Here is a 24101-nt window from a genome sequence, read left to right as displayed (position 1 = left end):
CGGTTGGCAGTTCCCGAGAAAGGGAAAAGGGCTTTATTCGGGGTGGTTTCCGCAATGCCCGACCAGCGTTGGGGAACGGTAGTTCCTCCAGCCTCGCTGCGAAGCACTGCTCTGAACAGGCTAAAATGTCTTTGCTCTAGAATTCCAGGAGATACTCTGGGTTAGCAGTTTCTGCTTGCAGTGCTGGGGCTGGGAGCAAGTCTATGCTCTCCCGCATCAGGCGGTGTGTCGGTCACCCGCCGTGGGTGAGGTCCTTCCGCGGCCCGGCGGCGCTGGCGGGGCGCTCGGCACCGAGATGGCGGCGGCGGCCGAGCTGCGGGCGCTGGGGCGGCGCTGGCTCTGCTGGCTCCTGGGGCTGCAGGCGGTGAGAGCCCGGCCGGCGCGGTCGCGCTCGGGGCTGAGCGCGGCTGCAGCTCCTGCGAGAAAGAGCGGGGTTGAGGGCGGGGAAGGCGGCGTAAGACGTGGCCCGGGGCGCGCCTCCTCCCGCTCCTGCGGCCGTGGCGCCTCTTTTGCGTTCCGTGTCGGAAACTGGGCTCTACTTCTGCCCTTTTTCTAAAATAGTTTGCATTGGCGCTGCCTTTTTTTTTAATACAGTAAATTATTTGGTGTGAAAACAAAGCAACAGTGTAGTATGTATTTGGAGCCAAAGCCTTTGTGGAGAAAACGCTGATGAAATGAGGCGCATCACTTACTAAGTGCCTGAAATTACCTTGTTCTGATGGGAATTTGCTTTCTGAAGTGTGAGGGGTTTTTTCCAATCCCAATCAGAGACATTTATTATGATTAGTGATTTATTGTTTCCTGAAAATGTGGTAGTTAAGATACTAAAAATTGTGTAAAAATATTAGGGATAGAGACTTTCTTCTATTTATTTTTTCCTTTACCTCTGTGTACTTTTATTCTCAAGGTGTTTTGAGCTTGCTATGTAACCAAAACCACTTGAGTGAGGAATTATCATGAAATGGAGCCTTTACTTGCTTTCATACACTGTTAGTGTTTTGGTTGGTTCTTTCTCAAACACACAACCCAAAAAAAAAAAGTCCTCAGGAGATTCTTGGCTTTACATTCATGGATTGGGGATCTGCTGGGCAAAGATGTCACAGAGAGGCTGCTGGAAGCAAAGTGACAGTGCTACAGCCCAGTTATTGCTCCAGGGGAACAGTGACACTTCAGTGACACTGAAGTGAAAACATGACAGTAAAACATCAAAGGGGCGGATGGCAAGCAGCAAGGTGCAAGAAAATGGTTTTAGTTATTGGCATCATTAATTTAATAAGTGAGCCATAATTAAAATATAGCTTCAGCAGGGTTCAGAATGCTCCTTGGGGGCTTTTTATACTACTGTGTCATTGTTGTATTTCTTATTGCCAGTATTCCTTAGAAAACAAATACTTGAAAAAAGGTAAATACTCAGTACTTTGAAAACTAATTACCTTAGTAAAAATCCTTAAAAAAGGTTAAATTATTCCAGTAGAACAGGGTTCCATTGTCATACAGTGCCATGTAGGAAGAAGAAAAATAGCTTTTTTCCTGATAAAATAGTGATTTCAGAGTAGGTTTTTTGTGTTTTATACTTCTCTGTTCGTGCTTTAACTCTGACTTTTTTAGTACCTACAGAGAAATAGAATAATGAGGCACCTAATACATTTTCTACCAATCCTCAATCCATAATGTGTTCTATCTGTCACACAAGTGACATGTCTTTCCTTCAGCTGCAGGCTGGCCACTTCAGCAGAGGAAATGGGTTTTGTCTCTACGTAACTTGGGTGTGCTGCATGGATTAGATGGCATGTGAATGTGAGGAGAAGTCTGTTTTGCTGAATGACAAACATAGTTTTTCTCCTGTACTTTTCTGTTGGACCCAGCATAGTTCTTCTGAGTCTTGGCTTGTCATCATCCAGTTGAGTTTGCTGGTGCCTGTCACAGCTCTGAGCACAGTGATGCTCATTGTTTCTCTGGTGCTTTGCATGTACTGGGTTTTGCCTGGGGTCTTTTACCCAGACTGAAAAGCATCTGGGAAAGCCACCTCCTGTCTCTCCCTTCCTTATTTCCTCTCTCACATTTTCCCCTCCAAAGCAAGCAGCTGCAAGGGAAGGTTTTAAGCCAATGTGTAAAAAAAATGGGAATGAGAATTTGCTACAAGAAAGGTATTGAGGGGCTGGAGTGAGCCCAGAGGAGGACAGTGGAGCTGGGGAAGGGTGTGGAGCACAGGTTCTGTGAGGAGCAGCTGGGGGAGCTCATCCGGGAAAAAAGGAGGTTCGGGGGGAGCTTCACAGTCTCTACAAGTGCCTGAAAGGAGAGTGTGGCCAGCTGGGGGTCGGCCTGTTCTCCCAGGTAGCAAGTGATGGGATGAGAGAAGATTGCTTCAGCTTGCACAAGGGGAGGTTTAGAGAGGATATTAGGAATAATTTCTTCACTGAAAAGGTGGTCAGGCACTGGAATGGGCTGCCCAGGGAAGTGGTGGAATCACCATCCCTGGGAGTGTTCAAAAGGCACATGGATGTGGCACTTGGGACAGGGTTTGGGGCTGAACAGTGTAGTGCTGGGTTAATGATTTGACTCAATTATGATCTTAGAGGTCTTTTCCACCCTTAGTGATTCTATGAGAACAAAACCCAAATATCATTTCAGTGTTGTCATTGGTTGTGTTATTTTGGCACCCATAAAAAGCAGAGATGGTATATTGCATAGCAACCATGTAATTGAATGGCCTGTCTTAAACTTTTGCTGATAAATCAGAATTGCAGGTTTTTATCTGCACTTCCACTTAATAGTGTGTGCAATTTTCCTGGAACATTAATGCAATAATGAAATTAAAATCCTACCTGGATGTCATTTTGAGCACTTTGGTTAATTTCATCACTTCCTGGTGTGTTTTTCCTGAGTTTAGCTGTTACATTACTTTCCTTGAGAGTTTTCAGTGATCCAAAACTTACTGAAATTCTTTTTGAAGAGGAGGCTTTGGAAAGCTGTAATCATGTGCATTTCAGCTAATTCATTACCTTTGGGTTTTCTTCTTAACTTGAACTTAGCAATAAGAAAGCAATAGAGCTATCAGAAGTGTATATAAATTATTTTTGGAAGGTCTGATACCTTGGAATGTATATATTACGAATGTCTAGAACTCCCTGATAGGTCAAGACCCTCCTCCTCAGTAGGGTGGTGTTTTGAACCCTAGGGCTGCCCATTTAGGCATTACTGTAAAACAGTCACAAGTGACTAACTTGTTCTTTCTAATCATTGCAGCATTTAAAGCCATCTTTTAACAAAATAAATTAATATTAAGTGTAACATTGTGTTGACTTTCAGGTAAGTGTTTATGGAGCACAGTTGTCATCAGAAGCTTGCAGAGAGCTGGGCTTCTCCAGTAACTTGCTGTGCAGTTCTTGCAACCTTCTTGGGCAGTTCAATCTGAATCAGTTGGACCCGTTCTGCAGGGAGTGCTGCCAAGAAGAAGCTCAGCTGGAAACTAGAAAGGTGAGTTTTGGACTAAATCCCTTGTGGAATAATTTAACATGTCATCTTTATGAAACTTTTCATTTAAAAAAATACATGAGAATCTGGGTTATCATCTCAAGAGGAAAAAGCAGCATTTATTCATAGCCAAATATAAATCTTACAGGGTCTAGATTTCCAGACTTGCGATACTGCTGTAAAATAATGGCCCTGTACCAACAGGGAACCTTTGGTTCTTTGGCAGCCCTTCTCTGGTGTGACATCACCATATTTGGGAACTATATCCAGCTTCTTTTAAAAGGAAGATCCATGGGATTGGAAGAGGGCAGAAGAAGAGAATGAGGAGAGTGGTGCTTGATGACAGCTCCTGCTTGGTCACTGGCCCATAGCACAATGGCCAAGATAGCTGAGTTCAGGCCTGGGCAACAAGAGGCTGCTGCAGCCTCCAGGCCAGCTCCTGGAGTGGCACAAACCTGATGGCAGCATGACTGCTCAATTCCATCCTGCAGCCCTGAGAACTGCTGGGTATTTTGGGAATGATCTGTCTAAAGAGCTCATGCTGTGCTTCAATCTGTTTAAGGCAAAACCTTTCCTTTATCTGTAGTAAATAAATATCTGTGATCCTTAAGGTATGTTATCAATGAAGAATTGTTAGAATGCATGTTTTCTAATATGTGGTAATTTAAGAGTGTTCTAGAATATAGTGAAGACAAATGAATTATCAAGAAAGTAGAGGTTTCAAGGATGAGAGGTGCTGAAATTATTTTTAAGGGCTAGGAGATAGTGAAATAACTGACGTAATGAAATTAATGATGAAATCTAGCAGGTTTTTCCTGTCAATTAAATTCAGCCTAATATTTAAAAAAGAAAGCCTGCCTTTAATTTTTAATAAAATTACTGATTACAGTGTTAGGTATAATATATTAAGTATCAAGAAGCATATGTTTGAGATTGGCAGAGAATTCATAGTTTAATTAGTAGTTTCCTAATATTGACAGACTTTAAATTGTAAGTTTTATGCATTAACAAGGTAATATTTAAATACAATCCTTATGGGACTTGATATGCAAGGCTTTTTCTTTGCTAGATGTATGAACCTTATAAAGGAAAGTTTGTCTCTGGGGAAAGCTCCAGTTATTTTACGTGTGTATACATATACATATATAAATATGTACGTATATATACATAACACAAAAAGTTTCAGAATATAGTCTAAGGAAATGTACTAAACAGGGAGTGACAGAATAGAAAGGGTCTCCAGCATGTTCAGGTACAGTTGTGCTGGCAGCAGCAGCAGCAAGGCTTTGTGTCCTTGTGTAAAGAGAGGATGCTTTAACTTGCTCAGGTAATATTCTTAGAGTTTTGCCTCTGCATAAAATGTAGCAGAAGAACTTATGGAGCAGGACAATTTCTGTTGTCTTTTGATGGGAAAATAAGTTAGAGGAACTATGTTGCATTTCTGTCAATGTAATTTGTGAGAAAAATGTCTTAATTTATCAATAATATGCTTAAGGATCTAAGTTAGTTTGTACTGTAAACATCACATTAATAAAAGTTGTATCAAATAACAGAAATTAAATTAATAGGTAGCCTTCTTAATTTCCTGAATCAGACCTAGATTTCATTGAGTGGATAATTACACTTTCTGTGCAAGGATAAGCAAATGCCATTTTGTGGTTAGGACTTCATGTTGTAAATGTTATTAGTCTGAAAACTTTTTCTATTTTAGTCATGATCAATGAAGTAAAATAAATAGCTCAGAGCTGGACAGGGTCTCAAGGGTGTTTGACAAATTCCTTCATAGTGAATCCAATTTCCTTGTATATTCACAGGAACCAAGAAATTGTATCTCATAAGTTGTTGTTTTTTTAATCTATTTGTGTTTTATCCAGTTTCATTTTCTGCTTGGGCTTTGTAGTAAATGTGAACAATGTAGATTTTGATTATTACTTTATATTTCCTTATTTCTGAAGAAATGTATTACGAATGATATTTGAGATTTGGAGCTAATACGGTAAGCATCAGCTTGAAGTATAGGAGTGATTATGATAGTGTTTTCATACATTTCATATCTGAGTTTGAATGCAGGCTTTCCATATTGTGTGCATGAATGGAAATATTGGGTTGTTCTAACATTATGATTTATTGTAGCATCATTTCTAATTTTCTTATGAATGCTGTTTCAGGAAGTAGAAATTTTTTATACTGGTACTACTGTTTGGAAATGTTTATTTCAGATTTGTTGATTGTTGGGAGGTTTTACATTTTTTTTAAACTCATACTCAGTAAATTCTCTTGAAGACTAGCCAATGGAAAATTAGTGTTTGGAGACAGTTAATATTACCTTAACAGACTGCATTCAGAATCATCACATTTTGAATTGACTAGTGTTTTAACATAATGCTGGTTGTAACAGATGTCTGTAATTGAGCTTGAGATTTTATTATTGCATAAAAACTAATATAATTTTTAGTTGCATCCTGCTAAACAAGAATTTTCATGCTAGGTATGCAGACTATGAAAACTGAATGCTGCCTTTTGCTATAGTTTTTCCTTTTCCCCATTTTTTTCTGTTACCACAGAAATCTTTCTAATGACAATATGATAGGAAAGAGTGAATGAATATTGAAAGTTCTTAAAGGCTTTTTTTTCCTACTCTCTTGCTTGTAGAATTTTTCATCTTACACTGAGATGCAGGGTTTCAGAGTAAGATGTTAGACTTTCTGATTAGCAGCCTGGCATGTTGCTGAGCTCCAGAGCAGGGGTGCTCTGGCTTTGCTGAAGCTCTGAGTCTGTGCTTGAACATCCTCAAGTGCAGGAGCCGCCCTGCTCTGAGGCACAGCCCAGTGTGTGACCCAGCTCGCTCCTTACCCAGCAGCTGCTGCTTCCCAGGAGCTGCCACAGCACACTGGTGGTCTGTGCAACAAACAGCCTTGGCAGCTACTGGGCTTCCAGGACATGCCAGGATTTGAATTTTATTGTCTTTGCAGTCACGTGGCAAATACTAGAAATAGGAAAATCAAGAGTTAGTTTATTGTGTGACTTGTGCCTGAGTTCTAAATGAGAATTTAAAACTAAAGGTAATAGCACATCTATATGAGAATTTTTACATAATTGGTGCTCTTCACAAATCATCTATGAAATATCCTCAGGCCTAAAAATATTTCATGCTGCATACTATCAGTCCAACCTCAAATGTGATGTTTATAGATTTGAACTGTTTCATAGCCTTGAAAGAAGTGTATTTATTAATCCTGCTCTTGTTATTGGTCCAGTAGTTTGTGAATTGACATTGTGGAAAATAGCTGTGAGATATTATTGTTACACAAAATTTGTCTTGCTCTGAGCTTCTGCTGACACCTGTCCAGTGAAATATTTTAATTACTTCATAACTGGACTGTGGGTAAAATGAAAATTGTTTTGGTTATTTTCTTCTCCTCTAGAGATTTTGTATGCAATCTCACACTAATTCAGAAGCCAACTTAAACAGTATTGCTCTAGACAGCTGCAAGTTTTAAGCCTCAGTCTGTCAGATGCAGAGTACTGCTGGTGTGTAAAACAGAGAAGGATGAAATGGAGGTGAAGCTAACTGTGCGTGAAATTGTAGTAGCAGGAGAGATTGTCCATATTTTGCAGTAGCTGAAAATAGCTGCACTCCATCTGCAGCTTCACATAGGCTGTGTGATCATTTCAAACATAGCTATGAGCATATTCCGTTAATTTTATTTATAATCTTAGATTTATCCCAACAATATATGTGTGTCAAAATTCAAATTATTTTAAAAATCAACTCTGTGATAAAATTTGCAATACATTAAATTTTATAGTTGCACTGTTCAGGCTTGCTACAACCCATAAAAGTTATCAATATATCTAGATAGAGCATTGGAAAATGTATTTTGCTCACTCTAATATGTGTTGAATTTCAGCACTTTAAATTTCTGCTGTCAAGTATTTGTCGTATTGTAATGTTAAGGTGTTTGGTGACTTGGAAAACATGACACCAGGTGTAATGACTAGGTGCTTCTTCTATTAGAAAAACCAACAAAACAAATTGAAAGCTTTCTTAAAACTCCACCCTTTTACACATGTAGAATTCTTAAATGTGCTGTCATGAATTATAAGGAGGAATAAGGTCACATTCTTGTTCAGACTTACTTTTTAAAACTCAAAAAATCATTTACAAAACTCACAATAATTGGTGGAAGAAAAATAACTTGAAATGCTTTTAATATTTCTGGCTACTCCTGTATGACCCAATTTACATTCATTTTTCAGGTTTTTTTTTTATTTTCATTACACTAATTAGAGTGCTACACTCAAATTGCTGCTGACTGCTTTCTTGTTCTGCCAGAGGCTCTTAACATGAATAGGTCTACTCTCATTGGAACTTCTGGTTTTCAACTCAATGGTTAAAAACAGAGAACTACTTAGTTTGACATCTCAGAGATGTAAAGGAAGTGTAAGTAATATCAATACTTACAGAAATTAATTAGAATTTTTTTTAAATTTTTTTTAATTAGAATTTTTTATGTATAGAATAAAAAGTCTCCTTTGAGTCTCCTACTCAAAGCAGATCTCAAAGTTCTGAGGATCTCAGAGAATGCAGGTTATACAGTCTTGCATAGTAAATTCCTCAGTGCTTAAACACCATCATTGTGACTTCTTTTCACCCTTACATTCAGTCGGAATTTCCTTCCCCACAAATAAATGAGAGCTTAGATTCTGCTTAGCTTTGTTCAGAGCAATTTGCCTGTGGTACATATCACTAATCACAGGAGTAGCACTGGTTCACATAACTGGTTTTTGACTGTTAGACTTGTTTCCACACTCTTATTTAGAGTTAGGCATCTCCCTTCACAGGATAATGAGCTGTCAGTGGTAGAAGTTGCTTTGTTGCTAAATTTACTGATGACATCAGTTCGGAATGATGTGTGTGTGTAGAAGTGACTTTCTTGGCTTGCTGTATTATAGAGCAGTAATTCATAATGTTCCTGGCAGTGAGGCTTTCTGGCTGTTCCCTGTTAACCCACAGATTCTTACTCATGTTCTGCCTCCAGGAAAAGGAAAGACAAGAGGGATTTTGAAAACTTTGAGCTTCCTATATAAGTGCATTCTCTCCCACAGAAAATATTTTATAGTCTGTATCTCAGTGTATATTCTTTTGAAGTTTTCTAGTTCAGAAGATTAGATTCCTAGTAAAAGTCACAAATGAACTGCTAGTTAGAAGAGTTTAGAAAAAAAGCAAAAGAAACTTTCAACAAAATCTCTTTTTGTTGTAAATTTCTCGGAAGGACAACTTTGCTTTCTGTCTGTGTGGATGGAACACAGTAAAAATTAACTTGCCTGCTTTTATAAGAGGTCATTTACCCTATTTTTCAACAGTACCATTTTGCCTATACTAAGGAACTTTGGCCATTAAGAATAATAACATCTGTATTTTTCTTGACATTTTTTGTAGTCAATAGGAGATGAGGACCTGTATTCTGCAGACCTGCTTATATCATAATATGAAATTAGAATTGTAGTGAATTTCATAATAACAGTGTTTACATTGGAAGAGAGTTGTTACTAAATATTTAATGGAAGATAATCTTGTATCTGAGGTGAGAATTCTAGAGGTTTAGCTGTAGTCGCAAGTTTGCTTTTCTGCTTATTCTCAGAACTTAACTATATTTTTGAAACTGTTTGATATTAGGAGAGGACATATTGGAGAGAGTCCAGGTACCATAAAGCCCCTTTTGTGGCTCTGCCTTACCAGCCTGTTTCATTTCATGTTTTAAGACATGCAGATACTGTCAGCTTGTTACAAACAGCTCTGCAAATCCAGCCTTAATGACACTTTGTTACCTGTGTCAGTCAGGGTCACCTCGAATTAATAATTAGAAGAAAGCAGTGTGTAAAATATATGTCATAGAAGTGGAATGAGGTATAACTTGCTGTATTTTATTTAACTCTTTTTTGTCACCTTAATCTAACAGAATTTTATTACAATCAATCAAATTGTTCAATACCACTTTTTGCAGTTCAGTTTGGTCTGAATTCCTGTTTGGTTGTAAACATTAATGGTTATATAGCATGAATATCACTTTTCTTCTGGAGTCTTCACCATGAGTAACTGATAACAATACCATATCAATGTATAAATGAAGCACTGCGGGAATTGTGTCATGCAGAAAATGCTTCAGTTCTCTTCTTAATAGCAGGCAAAATGTTTTCTTTCATATAAGTTAAAGTTCCTTATTTTTACAATGCATATTTTTAACTACCATAATTCTTACGCAAAAAGGTGTTATTCTGATATAATTAGCACTCTCCATATTTAAAGCAGGCATGACCAATAATGTGGTTTGTCACTTTTTATTTGTGAAGAGCCATCCTGATTGCATCAGTATGGACTCTTACAAGAGTTTCAGATGCTTTCCAAAAACTTTTGAAATAAACTCAAGTTGATGCTTTGAAAAAGATGAGGGAAAAGTTCAAACATTGTCACAGTAACTTTAGAAAACGTGGTAGTAGAATGTTATAAAAAAAAGCTAAGTTCTTTTTATAGATGCAGACATGAATCAGCACTTGTTTTGGATGTTAACATGGACACCAATAATACTTTAGAATGTCTTTATTTCATTGCATCTAGTACTTTCATGAGCAGTAAAACAAGTGAAGCATTACTTTAAAATGAACTAACTCATGAGTTAAGCATTGTGTAATGAACTGACTCGAGATGTTTGTGTGCTTCCATGTGATACAAGTCATTCTTATTAATACTTGAACACAGTGACTGCCTTCAGAAGGAAACTTGGAGAACATCTGCTCTGGACACAATGAGATGGTAGATATTAACAACTAGGCTTTTGTGGTGGGCTAAGTGATGCAAATAAACCTGTTTTTTTTTTTTTTTTGCAAAAGACACCTTTGTTTAGAGTTATAAATGAAGCCAGTTGATTCTTCTTTTTTCCTGGTCTAGCCATCGAGAAAGCAGATGTTATTCCCAGCATGAATCTAAATCTTTTTGTATGAGAACATTTAGGTTTCAATTATGGCAGAATTACAAGCTCAAAATTTAGACATCAATGATTGAGCTGTTTTCTTTCTTAAATTTCTATAAGATATTGGCCAGGAGTTACGAACTGGGAGTAGTGAGGTGTTACAAAATACATACTGTAGATTCATACAGTGATTTTGTTCCATAAAAATTTTGTTTGGAAGGAAAATTACTAAGAATAATTTGCAGTAATTGGAATTCAAAAATGTTCATTTTACTGTTGTCCTAAATTTGATTGCACTTAGCTTGTGATAGACTTACATAAAATAGTTAATTTACTAGATAGAAGGCTATTTATTCTTTTGTCTACTTCTTTATACTGACTTCTTGATAGAAAAATGCAGATAGCTGTCAGTATCAGATAAATCAGTATAAATGTTCAGTGGATTAGTGATTATGCAAAGGAATATCTAAATCTAGAACTGCTGATAGAACTGTTGAATATTTTTTTTAAATTACAAAGAGACAATGTAAGTGAAGTTTATTAACCCTGTGCCATGTTTCCTCCATCTTTGTAATAACTTCAAGTTTTAATTCCAGAGAAATTTTAATTATGCAAGCTAGTATCTGAGCTGTTTATCACTGGCTTTTTTAATTAAAACCTTGAGTTGGGTGGTGAAAAAGCTTTTCAGAAGTCTATTATTTATGATCTCTTGAGTATTTATGATCTCTTGAGTGTTGTTTCATAGTATTTTGGGGGTTTAACAGTCAAATCTTAGGTTTTTATCTTAAATACAATGTTTAGTTGAGAATGTACCTGTAGTTAGGCAAATTTCTGAGATGCTGTTCTGAACAGATAATGCAGTGTAACAATCTCATTTCAGTTTCCCATGGAAGTAATGATTATTGATTAGTTCACGCCAAGAGAGAAGGTGTGATTTCCCTGCAAATGATTAGAGTATTTCTCATGTTCTAATTCATAGTATTTAAGCAAATACTGAGTTGGCCCTGAATCAGAATTTGAATATTCAGAAATGAACATGTATTTTTGGTAGTCTATAATGCCTCCATCAGATAGGTGACAGAATATTAATAAAATTGTCTTGGAGATTTCTGTTGTATCATTTGTGGTTTGGTTTTTCAGAGGGGTTCATGAATGTTAGTTTTAATTACTTGTGTTCACAGTTCATATTTTAAGTGAAACATGAGTTTATGTAATTCCAGTAAGGTTATATTTTCTATACTCAGACTTGCTAATTTCTTATGAAAACATTGTCTAAAAGAACATGAAATTGTTTATGAAAGGTGACAAATTAAAAATTCTTTAATTAAGCCCATTCTGTCTGCTTATCTATAAACATTGGGTTTTAAGGCTTAGAAGGAAGTGATTTGGTATACATTATTTTATATATATATAGTATATATACTATGTGTAATATTAAAATGCCTTACTTTGAAGTGTGAAGTTCTATTTTAGTAGCTGGAAAATCTTGTTAATTTATTTAAGATTCACCAAACTATAGAATCATTTGCATGTTGCAAAATAGTCTAAAAATATGACAGTATGCAAGATAATTAGGTGAACAGTTTTTAAGTTTAGATATTGTATAAAATTGAAACTAACTTATATTTTAAGGAGACTGAATCTGAGTAACTTGCACAGCTGACAGAAGTGATTGATCTTTAAGTGCAAGTATCAAAGTTAGCCCAGCCTGTGCATATTACTTCACCTAAGACCTGTTAATGTAGTAATCTGTCCTCTTTCCGTAAACACAATCAACTAAAATCAACCAGTAGCCCAAATGGGAAATTTAAAGTCACTGCCTTATCTTTATTATAAGTATTTCACTGTTCAAGTTAGGTTTAAAGTGGAAAATAAAGTTTCATTTAATGAGATTTTGTTAGTATCTTTAGGAAGGAAGAAATAGTTTTCCTATTACTAACCCATAATTGCTATTGTAACATGTCCAGTTGCATTTAAAATGAATCTTTCTTTACACCAACAGTATATCTTATGATCTTTTTTTGTTGTTGTTTTTACATTTTTAGTATAATGAATGAAAATTATCATGTATCCTGAGTGAACAGTCAGTTGTTGCATAATCTGAGACCAGTCTGGAACTGTGATTCTGTCTAGGATCTTGTAATTAGTATCAACAGAGTAGCATATTGTCTCCTCAGAGAAAAATAGTTCAACAGATAACACACTATAAATAAACTAGTAATTTAGATTACTTTTGTCATTAACAGCTTCTATTTATTATTACAGCTTTATGCAGGAGCTGTCTTAGAAGTATGTGGATGAAAACTGGGACGGTTCCCTCAAGTCCAGGGTAAGTAAAGCCACTAGTATGTATTTCAAATATGAAATGCTGTCACAGCTGAATGAAGTACTGCTGAAAAGGTACTTTCAAGTACATTACAAGTAGTCATAAATTCAGTATATTGTATCAGTAAAGTTGCATTGACCAGAAACTCATAGAACTGGTCTCCAGTAAATGATAGATGAAATTATATTGTGCACTTATGGAACAATTTTATTTTCACAAATCCTGCCATATAATTGTTTTATCAGTGGATAATGACAGTCAACTAACAGGAACAGAATACAGTAGTGCAAAAGGAAAATCAGTACCATCAGTGTCTGATGGGAGGAAGCTGCAGGAAAAGAATCTCTGAGAACCTTCAAACTGGGCTTTTATTGTAAATTAGGGAGGAGCTTAGGTACTACCAGTACTATGGTTATTTTGGGTTTTTTCCTGTAATGAGGACACCAGTACTATACTCCCTAATGCTGTGCTTTGGACATAGTTGGACATAAGTACTAATCTAGCTTCAGAATTTAAAATTGCACAAACAGCATGTCTCCATCTACTGTGGGAAGTATTAATACCTTCCTGTTTGAAGGCTGGCTGACAAACAGTGTGGAAAAAAAAGGGTTTTAAAACAGGTTACAATTTACGTAAGTTGTACTGCATTATATCCTTTCCTGCGCCTCTGCCCACACAGTTGAGTTGAATGACAAGGCCAGAGTTCTCTTCTCTTTTCCACTGTATAAAATGTCCAAATTAGAATTCTTTAAATGACTTGTCATACTTGAGGGGCATAAGGAGATTAACTTCATTAGTGCAGGAGTCCATATTATCTCCATGACCATTCAAATTTAGCAAAGATAAAAATATTCTCTACTGTTGTTGCCCATTCACTCAACTGCTTTATGGTTCTGGATTTGTAACAGTTAAGTGCTCATTTGAGCCATAGGTGTGAAGGAAAAGGTTAACCTGTTAGGCTGATTCCAGCCTGCATTGTGTCCTCAGTTATCTTCATGTGTAGATTCTTGAAGGGAATGGCCCTCAATTCCTGCTGTGTGCACACTTTGAAACATGTTCCAAAGACTTGGAATGGTGCAGAAGGAAAAACTTGAAAATTATGACTGGTGTTTTTTCCTTTCAATTCTTAGTTATCTGAACCTCTTCAAATATTTACATTCTTTTTATCATATAGGTTACTTTTTAAAGTGGCTGGATGCATTTCATTTTTTTTTAAAAAGGATCTCTGTTCTGACCACCAGTTTTGATTTAGTACAGTAAGAATTAATAAAGAACTGAGCAGTGCACTTAATTTTTTTTTGTGTTTTCATCACCAATTTCTGCAGCTACTCAATCTAAACTTACCTTAACCAAATTTACAGCTAGGGTACTAGAAGAGGTTGGAAGATGGCATATGTATTAGAAGCATACTTAGAAATTTTTAAAAGCGGTAGAATATATTCTTTCTACTGGTACTTGTCTTCACTAGTATTAATCTCAGAATACCCAGATTTTCTCCTTTATTTTAACTTCTAACAGAAACAGTTTTTAATGTCTCCATCTTAAGACATTTGCATTCAAGAAGTGTTTTTATTTCAGGTTTTCACTTGGACATTTGCTATGGAAGGTAATTGCCTTAAAGTCATGCTGCTGCTTTTGAAGCATTTTCTGTGTAGGCTTCATTCAACTGTGTATCCTGTCACCAACAATGTCTCATCACAAATAACTGAATCCTTTTCCATAGCTTCTGTGAGGGTTTTGTCAAGAGTTTGTTTAGATGTGTTTGGTTTTTCTCCCAAGAATATACACAAAATGGCATTGTTAATTGCAGAATTTTACATGGATTAGTGTATGTTACTACTGTATTCTGAGATTAATAACTGTGAAGTCTTGACCTCTAAATACCTGTGTAAATTGTTTTGTTACTTGGCTTAGTCCCACAGATTTGATGTGTCTCAGGCTACATCTGGATTGTTTTATTTGGCTAAGGGATGAGCAGTGTTGTTTCATTGTTTTTCTGTTGTGGTTGGATTTTCTATTATGCGATTCACATATTAAAATAGTTAAGGATGGAAATCTGCTGAATTTATAAAGGTTTGTAAAAGTTACACAGTTGGAAGAAGCTGTGGGTTGCTCAGTCCTTCTCTGTCAAAGTTTCTTTCAAAATTACTGGTTATATAATCTTCAGCTATAAACAGTTGCTCAATCCACCTGTGTGCCTGAAATGTGAGAATCATTACATATGGAATATATTTGTATATACTAGGAAAGCAAAGGAGTGAAAAGTGATGATAAAAATCTAGTCCTCAGCAAGAGAATGGAAAAGTCTGGTCTTCAGCAAGATTATCTCAGTCTTGAACTGGATGTTAATGTTTGTAGTGCCACACCAAACCACTAAATCTGGCATTTGTGATGTGGCTAAGGATGTCTGTTAGGTTTTTCAGATACAGTTTCTTGTGATAAGTCTGATAACAGACTACATTTCTGTATGCCTCCTTTAAATTCAGTACTGAAATATTCTTACTGATAAGTTCCCCTTAAAGTGCTTCATTATAAATTCTGTACTCTAAAATTAATTTCTAAATTACATATATTTTGAAATAGTTCTGTATAAAATTGTTCTTAAATATTTGTCATATAAAAGCACTCTATCAAAGTAGAATATTAAAAATCTAAGTGACAAGATTCATAGATGAAGCAATATCTTAATATATCAGGTAACACAATGACAGTTTTTTAGCAGACATCCATAAAACAGAGGCTCTGGAATAGAATAATGAATTAGCTGGGTCAGTGATTAATCTTGCATATTTGTTTTAAGTTGACTTTTCAGTGGCAGCTGTGTTCTGCTCACCATGAGATAAGAGATTGGTGTTTAGACTTCTACATTCTCTCCAGTTTGTTTAAAAAACTGAATTAGACAGGGTTTTTTCATTGAACATTCCTGTAATATTTCTCTCCATTCTTTTTCTTTTTTCCATAAAATAATTCCCACCTCTCCTTGTGAGTTAAGAAATGGACATGCTCCCAGCAAATCTATTCTAGAAACAAGGTCCTTAATCCTTGAACTGATGCAGTGTGCAGCTACATTAAATACTCTGACTTCAGAATCAATCAGCACTTTATATCACCTAACTTCTCCAAGTCTTAATGGAATTCTTTTAGCTACTAAAATGTAATTTCTTATGGGATTGTATTGTATGAGGTAAGATCCCTCATTTCCTAGTTATTTTAATCTGCAATTCATAAATACTGACAAAAGAAAGAAAATTATATTAACCTTAAATCTTGCACAGATAAAAGCTTTACTAAAACTCTTGCTAAGAACTATGGATATTGTAGTGGGAGAGAGGCATTGCTTTATTGTAATCTTTTGCAAATAGATGATGCACAAATTAAAACAGTACTTCCCTTCAGACTGAGAAATGTCTCTTGCCCAACTGTTTATACAAAATACCCCATCTTTGGGATTTTTTGAAGTTTCTTCTTCAGGCTTGATTGGAGCTCTGTCTTGGATTCATTTCTGAAAACATGTGATGCTTTTTATAAAATCACGAACAGCTGCATTGTAACTTGATTAGGAGACTACAAATAGTAGTTATTGATGTGCCATATGAATTCTTAATTTTTTATCTCAAATTGAGGTCTCCAAAAGGTACAGAGCTACAGTAATTAAAATGTAAATAAATGCTTGTTGTGTGCCATAGTTCAGTCTTTTTGCTTGGCTTTCATTGTAACTTTTGAAGCAGACTCATACCATCTTCAAAACTGCAGAGCATGTATTTGTGCCCAAAACAAATGTCTCAGGGAAGACAGTGCTTTTGCCTTGCCCAGTGATTTACATATTCACATTTCTAGCAAGTATTTCCAATTTTCTTAGCAATGCTTTACTATTGGTGGCATTATTAAATGTTGGAATTTCCTGTCTTCATAAAATGTCCCTCTCTTACTCTACCTTTTGTTTGATTTCTTTTTCATGGATTTAACACTTGATAATTGGCAATGCCTCAATAAAATGTTTTTTAATTCAAGTTCATTTCAGGTATAAAATTGTCAAGTCTGTATGGTCAAGTCCTTTGTGCCTTTTTTATGTAAAATTTTGCAACATTATGCACTTGCATCTCAGTAAAATTTCTTACTTTCAAACAGCTTGTGTCTAATAATTCATGGCCAAGCAAGCAGACTACCCTTTAGCTTATCTGAAGTAATATTACACTTGCTGTTTATTCAAGTTTACTCAGAACAACTGTTTGTTCTGCTTGGGGAGAGGCTTCATGTCCATTTTGGGTCAGGAAGTTCTCTTGTGCTGTGTCCTGCTGCACCTCCGAGAGTAGTGCAGGTGTGTGTGCATATACACAGACTCGCCCTTTGGCCACAGTGATTCTGAGGCTCCTACAGTCTCCACTTAGGGCTCTGGGATTTTACTCCAACAAACTAGTTTTCACAAGACTTTATTACACCTCTGTTTTCTGTATCAAAACAAATGGACATTGTAATAGGAGTGACTTCTCCATTCTACTGTGGTAGTAAGTAAAGGCTTGTTTATGTCCTTAAAGCACTATTCAGTGTGGGCCAGGCTTTAAAATGCTCATACACACTTGATCCTTCTCTGACCCTGTAGCTGTAGCTGATTGTGGGGCAGTCCTGACTGCTCTTCAGGAACACCTCAGGAGTGCCTTCCAACAGAAGTGCTTTGGTACTGCTCATCCTTTAGTGGAGCATAAGGTGAAGTGGTTTTGCAGAGCTGTCTGAAGAACAGCTCTGACTTCTGGTCTGGGGTTTAATTCACCAGAACATGGTGTCATGGCACCGAGCTGAGGGTTCATCTTGCAGAAGTCACTGTGGAAAATGCCTCCCCTGCTCATCCACAGATAGCTTAGAGAAAGATTTATTTCTCTGTGGTGTGTAATTTCTAAAGCTGCTACAGAGAGAAGAAAATGGGGAGATAGCTTGAATAGGATTTAGTATTAAACAACAAACTACTAAATAATAGTGTATAGATGATGTGTAAATACCATTTATAGATAGACCCATAAGAAGTAATGCTGATGTCAGAGTATAGAGGGGAAGCTGTTGGAGCAGTGTGAAGGTGGAGCATGTGCACCATATCCCATGATAAGCAAGCAGTCATATGTCCCTAAATGTGCACTGTAACTGCATCTGACTTCCTAACCCCATCATTTCAAAGATTGCTAATTCAACTCAAGGACTGATTTTGTGGAAAGGGAAAAAAAAAAAAGCGTTTGATAGGATAATCTGTGGTTTTAACGCATGTCAGTATTTGAGTTTCTCATTTTAGCTTCTGAAATTCAGAATATACAAATTAAGTTATTTGTACATTGAGTGTTTTTCTTTGTTGCATTGCAATTCAAGTGAGTGATGCAGAAAGTTACTATGATCAGCATTAGAAATAAATATGCCATAACAGAAACTAATTTTGTTCCAGCTGTCTAAAGTTTCAGGAAAAGCATTCTGTAGTGCTTCAGCTTTCAGAAGATTTAGACATTTGACATTGATACAAGTGTGTAATAGTTACTTTTAATGTGGCAGAATGTAATGCTGTCTATAGAATACTTTCTTCTTCCACCTAATGTGTTTCTATTTTATGTGAGCTTGTTCAGTCCAACACTGCAGCCAGAGAACAGCCTCTTGTGTGTAAATAAGCTTTCATCTATCACTCAAGTAACAAATCCGCACACCTGTTACAAGCTTGAAGTGCTGTAACCTGAGGTTGTTTCCCAAAGGCAATATTTTATTACAGTCAAGTTCCAGAGTTCAGATTTGCTTCAGAAACTTTATCCATTTTACTATGCTCTCTTACCATTTTGTAATTAGTCACCTACTGTACTGACTGCTTCTTACAACCTTCTTTTCATATAAAGCTCTAGAGACTGGTTTTAGCTTTAGATTTAAGTTGAAGAAAAATATGGAAAATTCCTCCAGAAACACTTCAACAGTCTGTGGACTTAACAAATAATAAGAAATGTCTTTGCTGCTTTTTTGCACATTACTTTTGATAACAATCAAGACAAACGTATCACAAGAGCATGGGAAATACTGAAGTTCAAAATACATCTTGGAGTTTAAATCAGAAGCAAACTGCAGTATGTGAGCAAGTACTGGTTATTTTGTGCTATTTGAAATTGTTGTACACAGCTTACAGTGACATGAGTGTGTACTCTGTGGAAGGAATAAAGACAGTTTGAATGAGACAACTCATTTTCTTCAGGGCCCTGGTACATCTGACAGCTCCATGGGCCATTAGTATTTTTTAACTTGTTTATATTGTGTAGTAGTTGGTGCAGCAAGCAGTGTATATGATTTTTATCTGTACTAGGAGCTTGGTGAAAGAGGGAAGAAAGTAAATACCATTTTGTATAACCATGCTGAGAAAGTGTTAAGGTAACTGTCTGCAGTAATGTAAAGATAGGTATAAAGATGCCAGGGGATATGTCTGCAATTACTGAGGAAAGCACTACACTTTGTCAAGCAGTTTGAAACATTAGTCCTGAGGTTGCGCTCATCTCCATGCACCAGCTGGATGCACTGCAATTTGTGAGAGATTCATTGTTGTCTAACCTTGAAAAAGCAGCTTTAACATGCAGCTGGCACCCTGGTAGGAGTCAGTCTGTACTGACAGGGTTCATCTTTGGGGAGATGCCGCTGACATACTACAGGAGCATCCTGAATCCACTTAATGTCAATATAGATACTAAATTCAGCTTTTAGCATGTGAAGAAGAAGAAGAATGAGAACTGTTATTTTCTTAATAAATTTTAAATATTTTTAGAACTCAGGCATTCATTAGGGTGAAGTGCTAGGAAGTAGGGGATTATGCTCACACTTTGTCCTGAAATACTTCATATTTTCAGAGTTAAGGTTAATGCAGGGCCTGTGCTGCTGATAATGCCTGCTGACAGGCACTGCAGGTGAGGAGTGGTGCACAGCAGCTCACCTCAGACCTGGCCTTCTCTCCATGTAGCTGCCTGACGGCCCATAGAGCCTTGATACCGACAGCCTTCAGGAGTGTTGAGAGGAGAGGCAATACAAGCTTCTCTTCCTGTTTTTAGCTTTGTTTTCTTGCTGGTTTTCAACACATAATCTCAGAGATCTCTGCAAGACAATACTGCCCATCTTGTTCAGAGAATAACACCTCTTCCCACAGCTTCCTGTGTGCCCTGTCCCCCGCAGAGCTGCAGCGTGATGAGATGGGTGTCACATTCAGCCTCCCTCACAGAGCTGATCCTCAGCCAGATTTTGACTGCTCCAACGCTTTTCCTCCCATTTCCCTAGCAGCAGCATATGGGCCAGTCTGTGAAGGCTGTCAGTTGTGTGTGCAGATAAAGTGCCTTACACTTTTGCACTAGTGTTCAAGGAAATTCCAAGCAGACAGAATTCCTGTTTGGATCACCAGCAAAAATAGGTGTTTCTTTGGCATAGTAAATTTAGTATTATTAATTTTGTGAAGGTACTAAGAATTTAACATTAAAATATGTTCTAAAGCATAATTAAAAACCAATAATTTGGGGAATACTAATTTGACATAAATTTACTTAATGCAAGTAGAGGAGAATTTGATTTTCTTTCTTTTCTCCAAACTGTAGCTTTCGTCAGGAGTGATAAGCCAAAACTCTTCAGGGGACTGCAAATCAAGGTAAGTAGAAGCCTAACTTTTTTGTTTGTGATGTTATGAAGAACTACATTTGGTGGGGACAGTCCTGTGGATTCTTTTCTATTTGATGATCAAGTCATCCTTTAGTAGAGGACATATATTTGCATTGCCAGTGTGAATCTCTAGAAGTTCTTGCTAGTAATATTGATTTGTTTACTGCTTAGTAACTGGTAGTAATTCTTTGGTGGTGGTGAGGTTCTGGTTTATTTTATTGTTGTTTGGTTGCTTTTAATCCAAAAAAACTTATTGTTATAGCAGATGGGAAAAGAATCTGAGGAATGTTTATATTCTGTTCTTACTTTATAGATATCTTGGATTTACTCAAGCTATTTTGTCATAGTTTCTCCTATTTTGTTCTCCCCTGGTTTTCCTATGGAGCTCCCATTTCCATACATTCAGTGATTCTTGGGTTTTTCTTCTCCCTGTCAGAATTCCTTTGCTGTGTTCTATTGTGCTGGTTTTTCTCCATATACTTCAGACATCCAGCTTTATAAAAATGCATATACTGGTGTTTCTTAAGACTTGCATATATGCAAAGTTGCATAAGCTGCACTGCCTTAAGCTCCAGCAATTCTTTGGTTTCAAGATCTAATCTAAGACTTCATCTTCCTCTTAAAATCCTATGTGAACTTCAAGTGTACTTCAAAGATACACATCTTGATTCTCACATCTTGTGCTGCCATCTCTGTTGCCCAAATGGCACCATCTGGAATCATTTCATACTATGCATGGCTGCAATAAGTGATTTGTCTTCTCAGCAGCAGATTCTATGTAAAACAGATTTCCTCTGTCTCACGCATTTGTGTCTCCGTGTTACCCAGTTTCTTTCAAAAGCTTTTTCTCCTTCTGTACGTCTGTTTCTTTTTTTTTTTTTAACTTTGAAGATTTATTGAACATCAAAGCAGTCTAGACTACAATTGGTATCAAGTATTACCAGAAAAAAATGTGAAAATTAATCTGTTTATTTCACAGGACTTCTGGAAAACGCAAGAGGTACCACTAGCTTCATTAAATAAAACCAACTAGGTTAGCTCAGCTGAGCAAAGTGGAATACTCCTGGGGAAATCTTTCCATAAAGTTAAATTTATTTGCATTACTTAATTTGGAACCTAGTGATTTTGAGAAATGCTGAAGAATTATGTTACCAGCTAGCATAGTAGGCACAGATAAAACACAGGAAGAAAGAATGTGATTACATTATAAATTGATAGTAGAATTTCAACCTATTAAAGTGACTCAGAATTTCTAAAATGGTAAAAAGGCTATTGATCATATAAGATAAATCATTCATCATCAAAAATCTAGCTTTGGTAACTTAAAACAGTTGGAATAAATCCTCCTTACCCTCCTTCAAAGCCAGGCCAATGGCAATGCCCCTCTGCACAGGCAGTAACTGCTGTGATGCACCAAAGAGAACCAGGAGATGTTTCTGACCAAACCCCCCCCCTTCAATTAACCTGTTCCTCCACTTTCTCTGACATTAAATGTAAGTCAGAAGTCTGAACTGATTAAAATCACTTGAGAGCAGGGGCAGTGTTAGCATGGAGAATGCATTTGCTGATTAAGGTAACTGATTTTCCTTCTTTCCCCCCAGTATGTGCGTGGTTCTGACCCTGTACTAAAGCTGCTGGACGACAGTGGGAACATTGCAGAAGAACTGAGCATCCTCAAATGGAATACAGATAGTGTGGAAGAATTTCTAAGTGAAAAATTAGAACGTCTATAAATCATTGCTTTCTGTCCTCTTTCCTTTTCATATTTTGTCATGGTAATCTTCTCAGATGAAGTGCACTACAATTGAAGAAACATTCCAACATCTGTATTAGTTTAAAAATATCTGTTGTGCTGTACTAAACATCTTATAATTAGAAGGGAAGCTTGAGCACACATATCTGACAAGTTGACAAACAATAGCTTGTCTTAACATTATTTCAACTCTTAATGAATTTATCACTAAGAATGCTTTGTTTCAAAGTTAATTATGCAAATCTCAGTTTGTTATAATCAGATCTGTTTTTACAAATACTCTTAAAACTGAAGAGCTTCAAATAATAGAAATTATTACCATGCTTTTTGTCTGCTGCTCTTTCTTAAGGAATTTAGAACCAAATGCAACCTATCTCCCAAAGAAACTTGGCTACTAATGCCCTTTTTTATTTGTATTTGAACTGTCCTTTTATAGAAGCCTTGTTTACAGTGAGTACATAGTTCACAGGTTTGAAAGCTGATGGAGAAACTCATGCTCTGATAATGTGAAACATTTAGTAAGTACACTTTAGTGAAGACTACATAGAAAACCTCTGAGGTGTATGAAGTCAGATGTCAGGTGTGCTCTACATCAAATGTTTTGCTTCAGAAAACATGAGCTATAACTCTTTGAAAAGCTTTCTTTCCAACTTTCAGAAGTTTATTGGAAGTTTGTTTATTAAATTAATTTAGAAACTGTTCTTTTAAAATGTGTATTTTTCTCGGTTGAAACTTACATGAACAGGGAATATAGACAGTATGTATGGTAATGAGTCAAATCCATTAAGACTTGTTGGGTTTTTTCCACTTAGAGTCAATAAATATGGTAATCAAGAATAATGTGAGTTTGGGTTTTTTTGGGCATTTTTTTTTTGATGTCTAATTAGCAAATAAGTGTTTGCTGTAATTGCTTCATGCTCACCAGATTTGGGTTGGATGGGTATTATGCTATGACCTGAAGTGGTACACAGTTTCTGTCTTCATATATAATTTTATATCTAAAAAAATGTGTCTATAATTTACAGACTTTATTTCCAGCTTTTGAGAAGAAATCATCAGCTTTATAGCATAGCAATAAACCTGGGACTGAGACCACACTGAAGTATCAGAAGTAATGCCCTAAGGTGATTCTTCAGGCATAGTATTTGGAATTTTTATTCCTCAAATATTCTTATAAACTCAGAGAGAGTGTATGCAGCTGACTCCTGTTCTTGTGAATATGCTCATGGTCTTCCAGATGACTCAGTGTGAGACAGCTACAACAGTGGTCACCACTGTCTTGGAGAAACATGATCTGTACATAAAATGCACAGATCTTTGCAGCTTGTGCTGACTTACCAGAGTCAAACACAGATTTGTTCTTGGGACACATGATGTGTTAGTCAGCAGATGAGCTACAACCAAAACATGTGGCATGACAACCCTGTATCCTGGTATTAAAAATATGCTGCCATCCACTGGTCTTTTAATATACTGACTGTATCCAACACTTAGCATTTTTGTGTTTGCCAACAAGGGATTTCAGTTTCTGTATTGATGACTTAACACGCTGTTATAGCAGAATGTTTTTAACTTTGTCCTCCTCTCCAGCTTTAGGTAACTCTTTACTATTCCTCAGTGAGACTGTCTGCTTCATTTGATATCTGTCACTTCTCTTTGCTTTCCTCATTTCTTTACGCTACCTCCTTAACATGACAGCCAGTGGTTATCTGACCTTCAGCCTCCCTTTTATTTCCATGTCTTCCTACTGCCCACCCAGAACTTCTACACCAGATCCTTCAGGGTTGCTCTTACTTGTCTTTCAGAGAAGCAAGGAACTCTTGTACCGGGAGATGACCTTCCCAGAGAGGAGAAGGATGACAGGCCAAAGAACTTTTCCTCCAGCATAACTGAGTTTTACAACAGAGTTCCAGTGCTGTTTCTACAGTTTCTG

General features: G+C 36.7%; 1 protein-coding gene across 1 annotated transcript; it reads left to right on the top strand.

Annotated features, from left to right (window-relative positions):
- The first annotated feature begins 277 nt into the window (after positions 1 to 277).
- SELENOF (selenoprotein F) lies at positions 278 to 23008 on the top strand. The gene is made up of 5 exons (XM_021526737.3): positions 278 to 364; positions 3310 to 3477; positions 12711 to 12774; positions 20355 to 20404; positions 22017 to 23008. Exons 1-5 carry the CDS (start codon positions 296 to 298, stop codon positions 22146 to 22148), a joined length of 483 nt encoding a protein of 160 aa, XP_021382412.1. The 5' UTR covers positions 278 to 295; the 3' UTR covers positions 22149 to 23008.
- The last annotated feature ends 1093 nt before the right edge of the window (positions 23009 to 24101 follow it).

The sequence above is a fragment of the Lonchura striata genome, chromosome 8, assembly GCF_050655825.1.
Source record: "Lonchura striata isolate lonStrDom1 chromosome 8, ASM5065582v1, whole genome shotgun sequence".
Taxonomy (NCBI): domain Eukaryota; kingdom Metazoa; phylum Chordata; class Aves; order Passeriformes; family Estrildidae; genus Lonchura; species Lonchura striata.
Note: the sequence above shows the minus strand (reverse complement) of the source record. Positions and strands in the feature narration are given on the sequence as shown.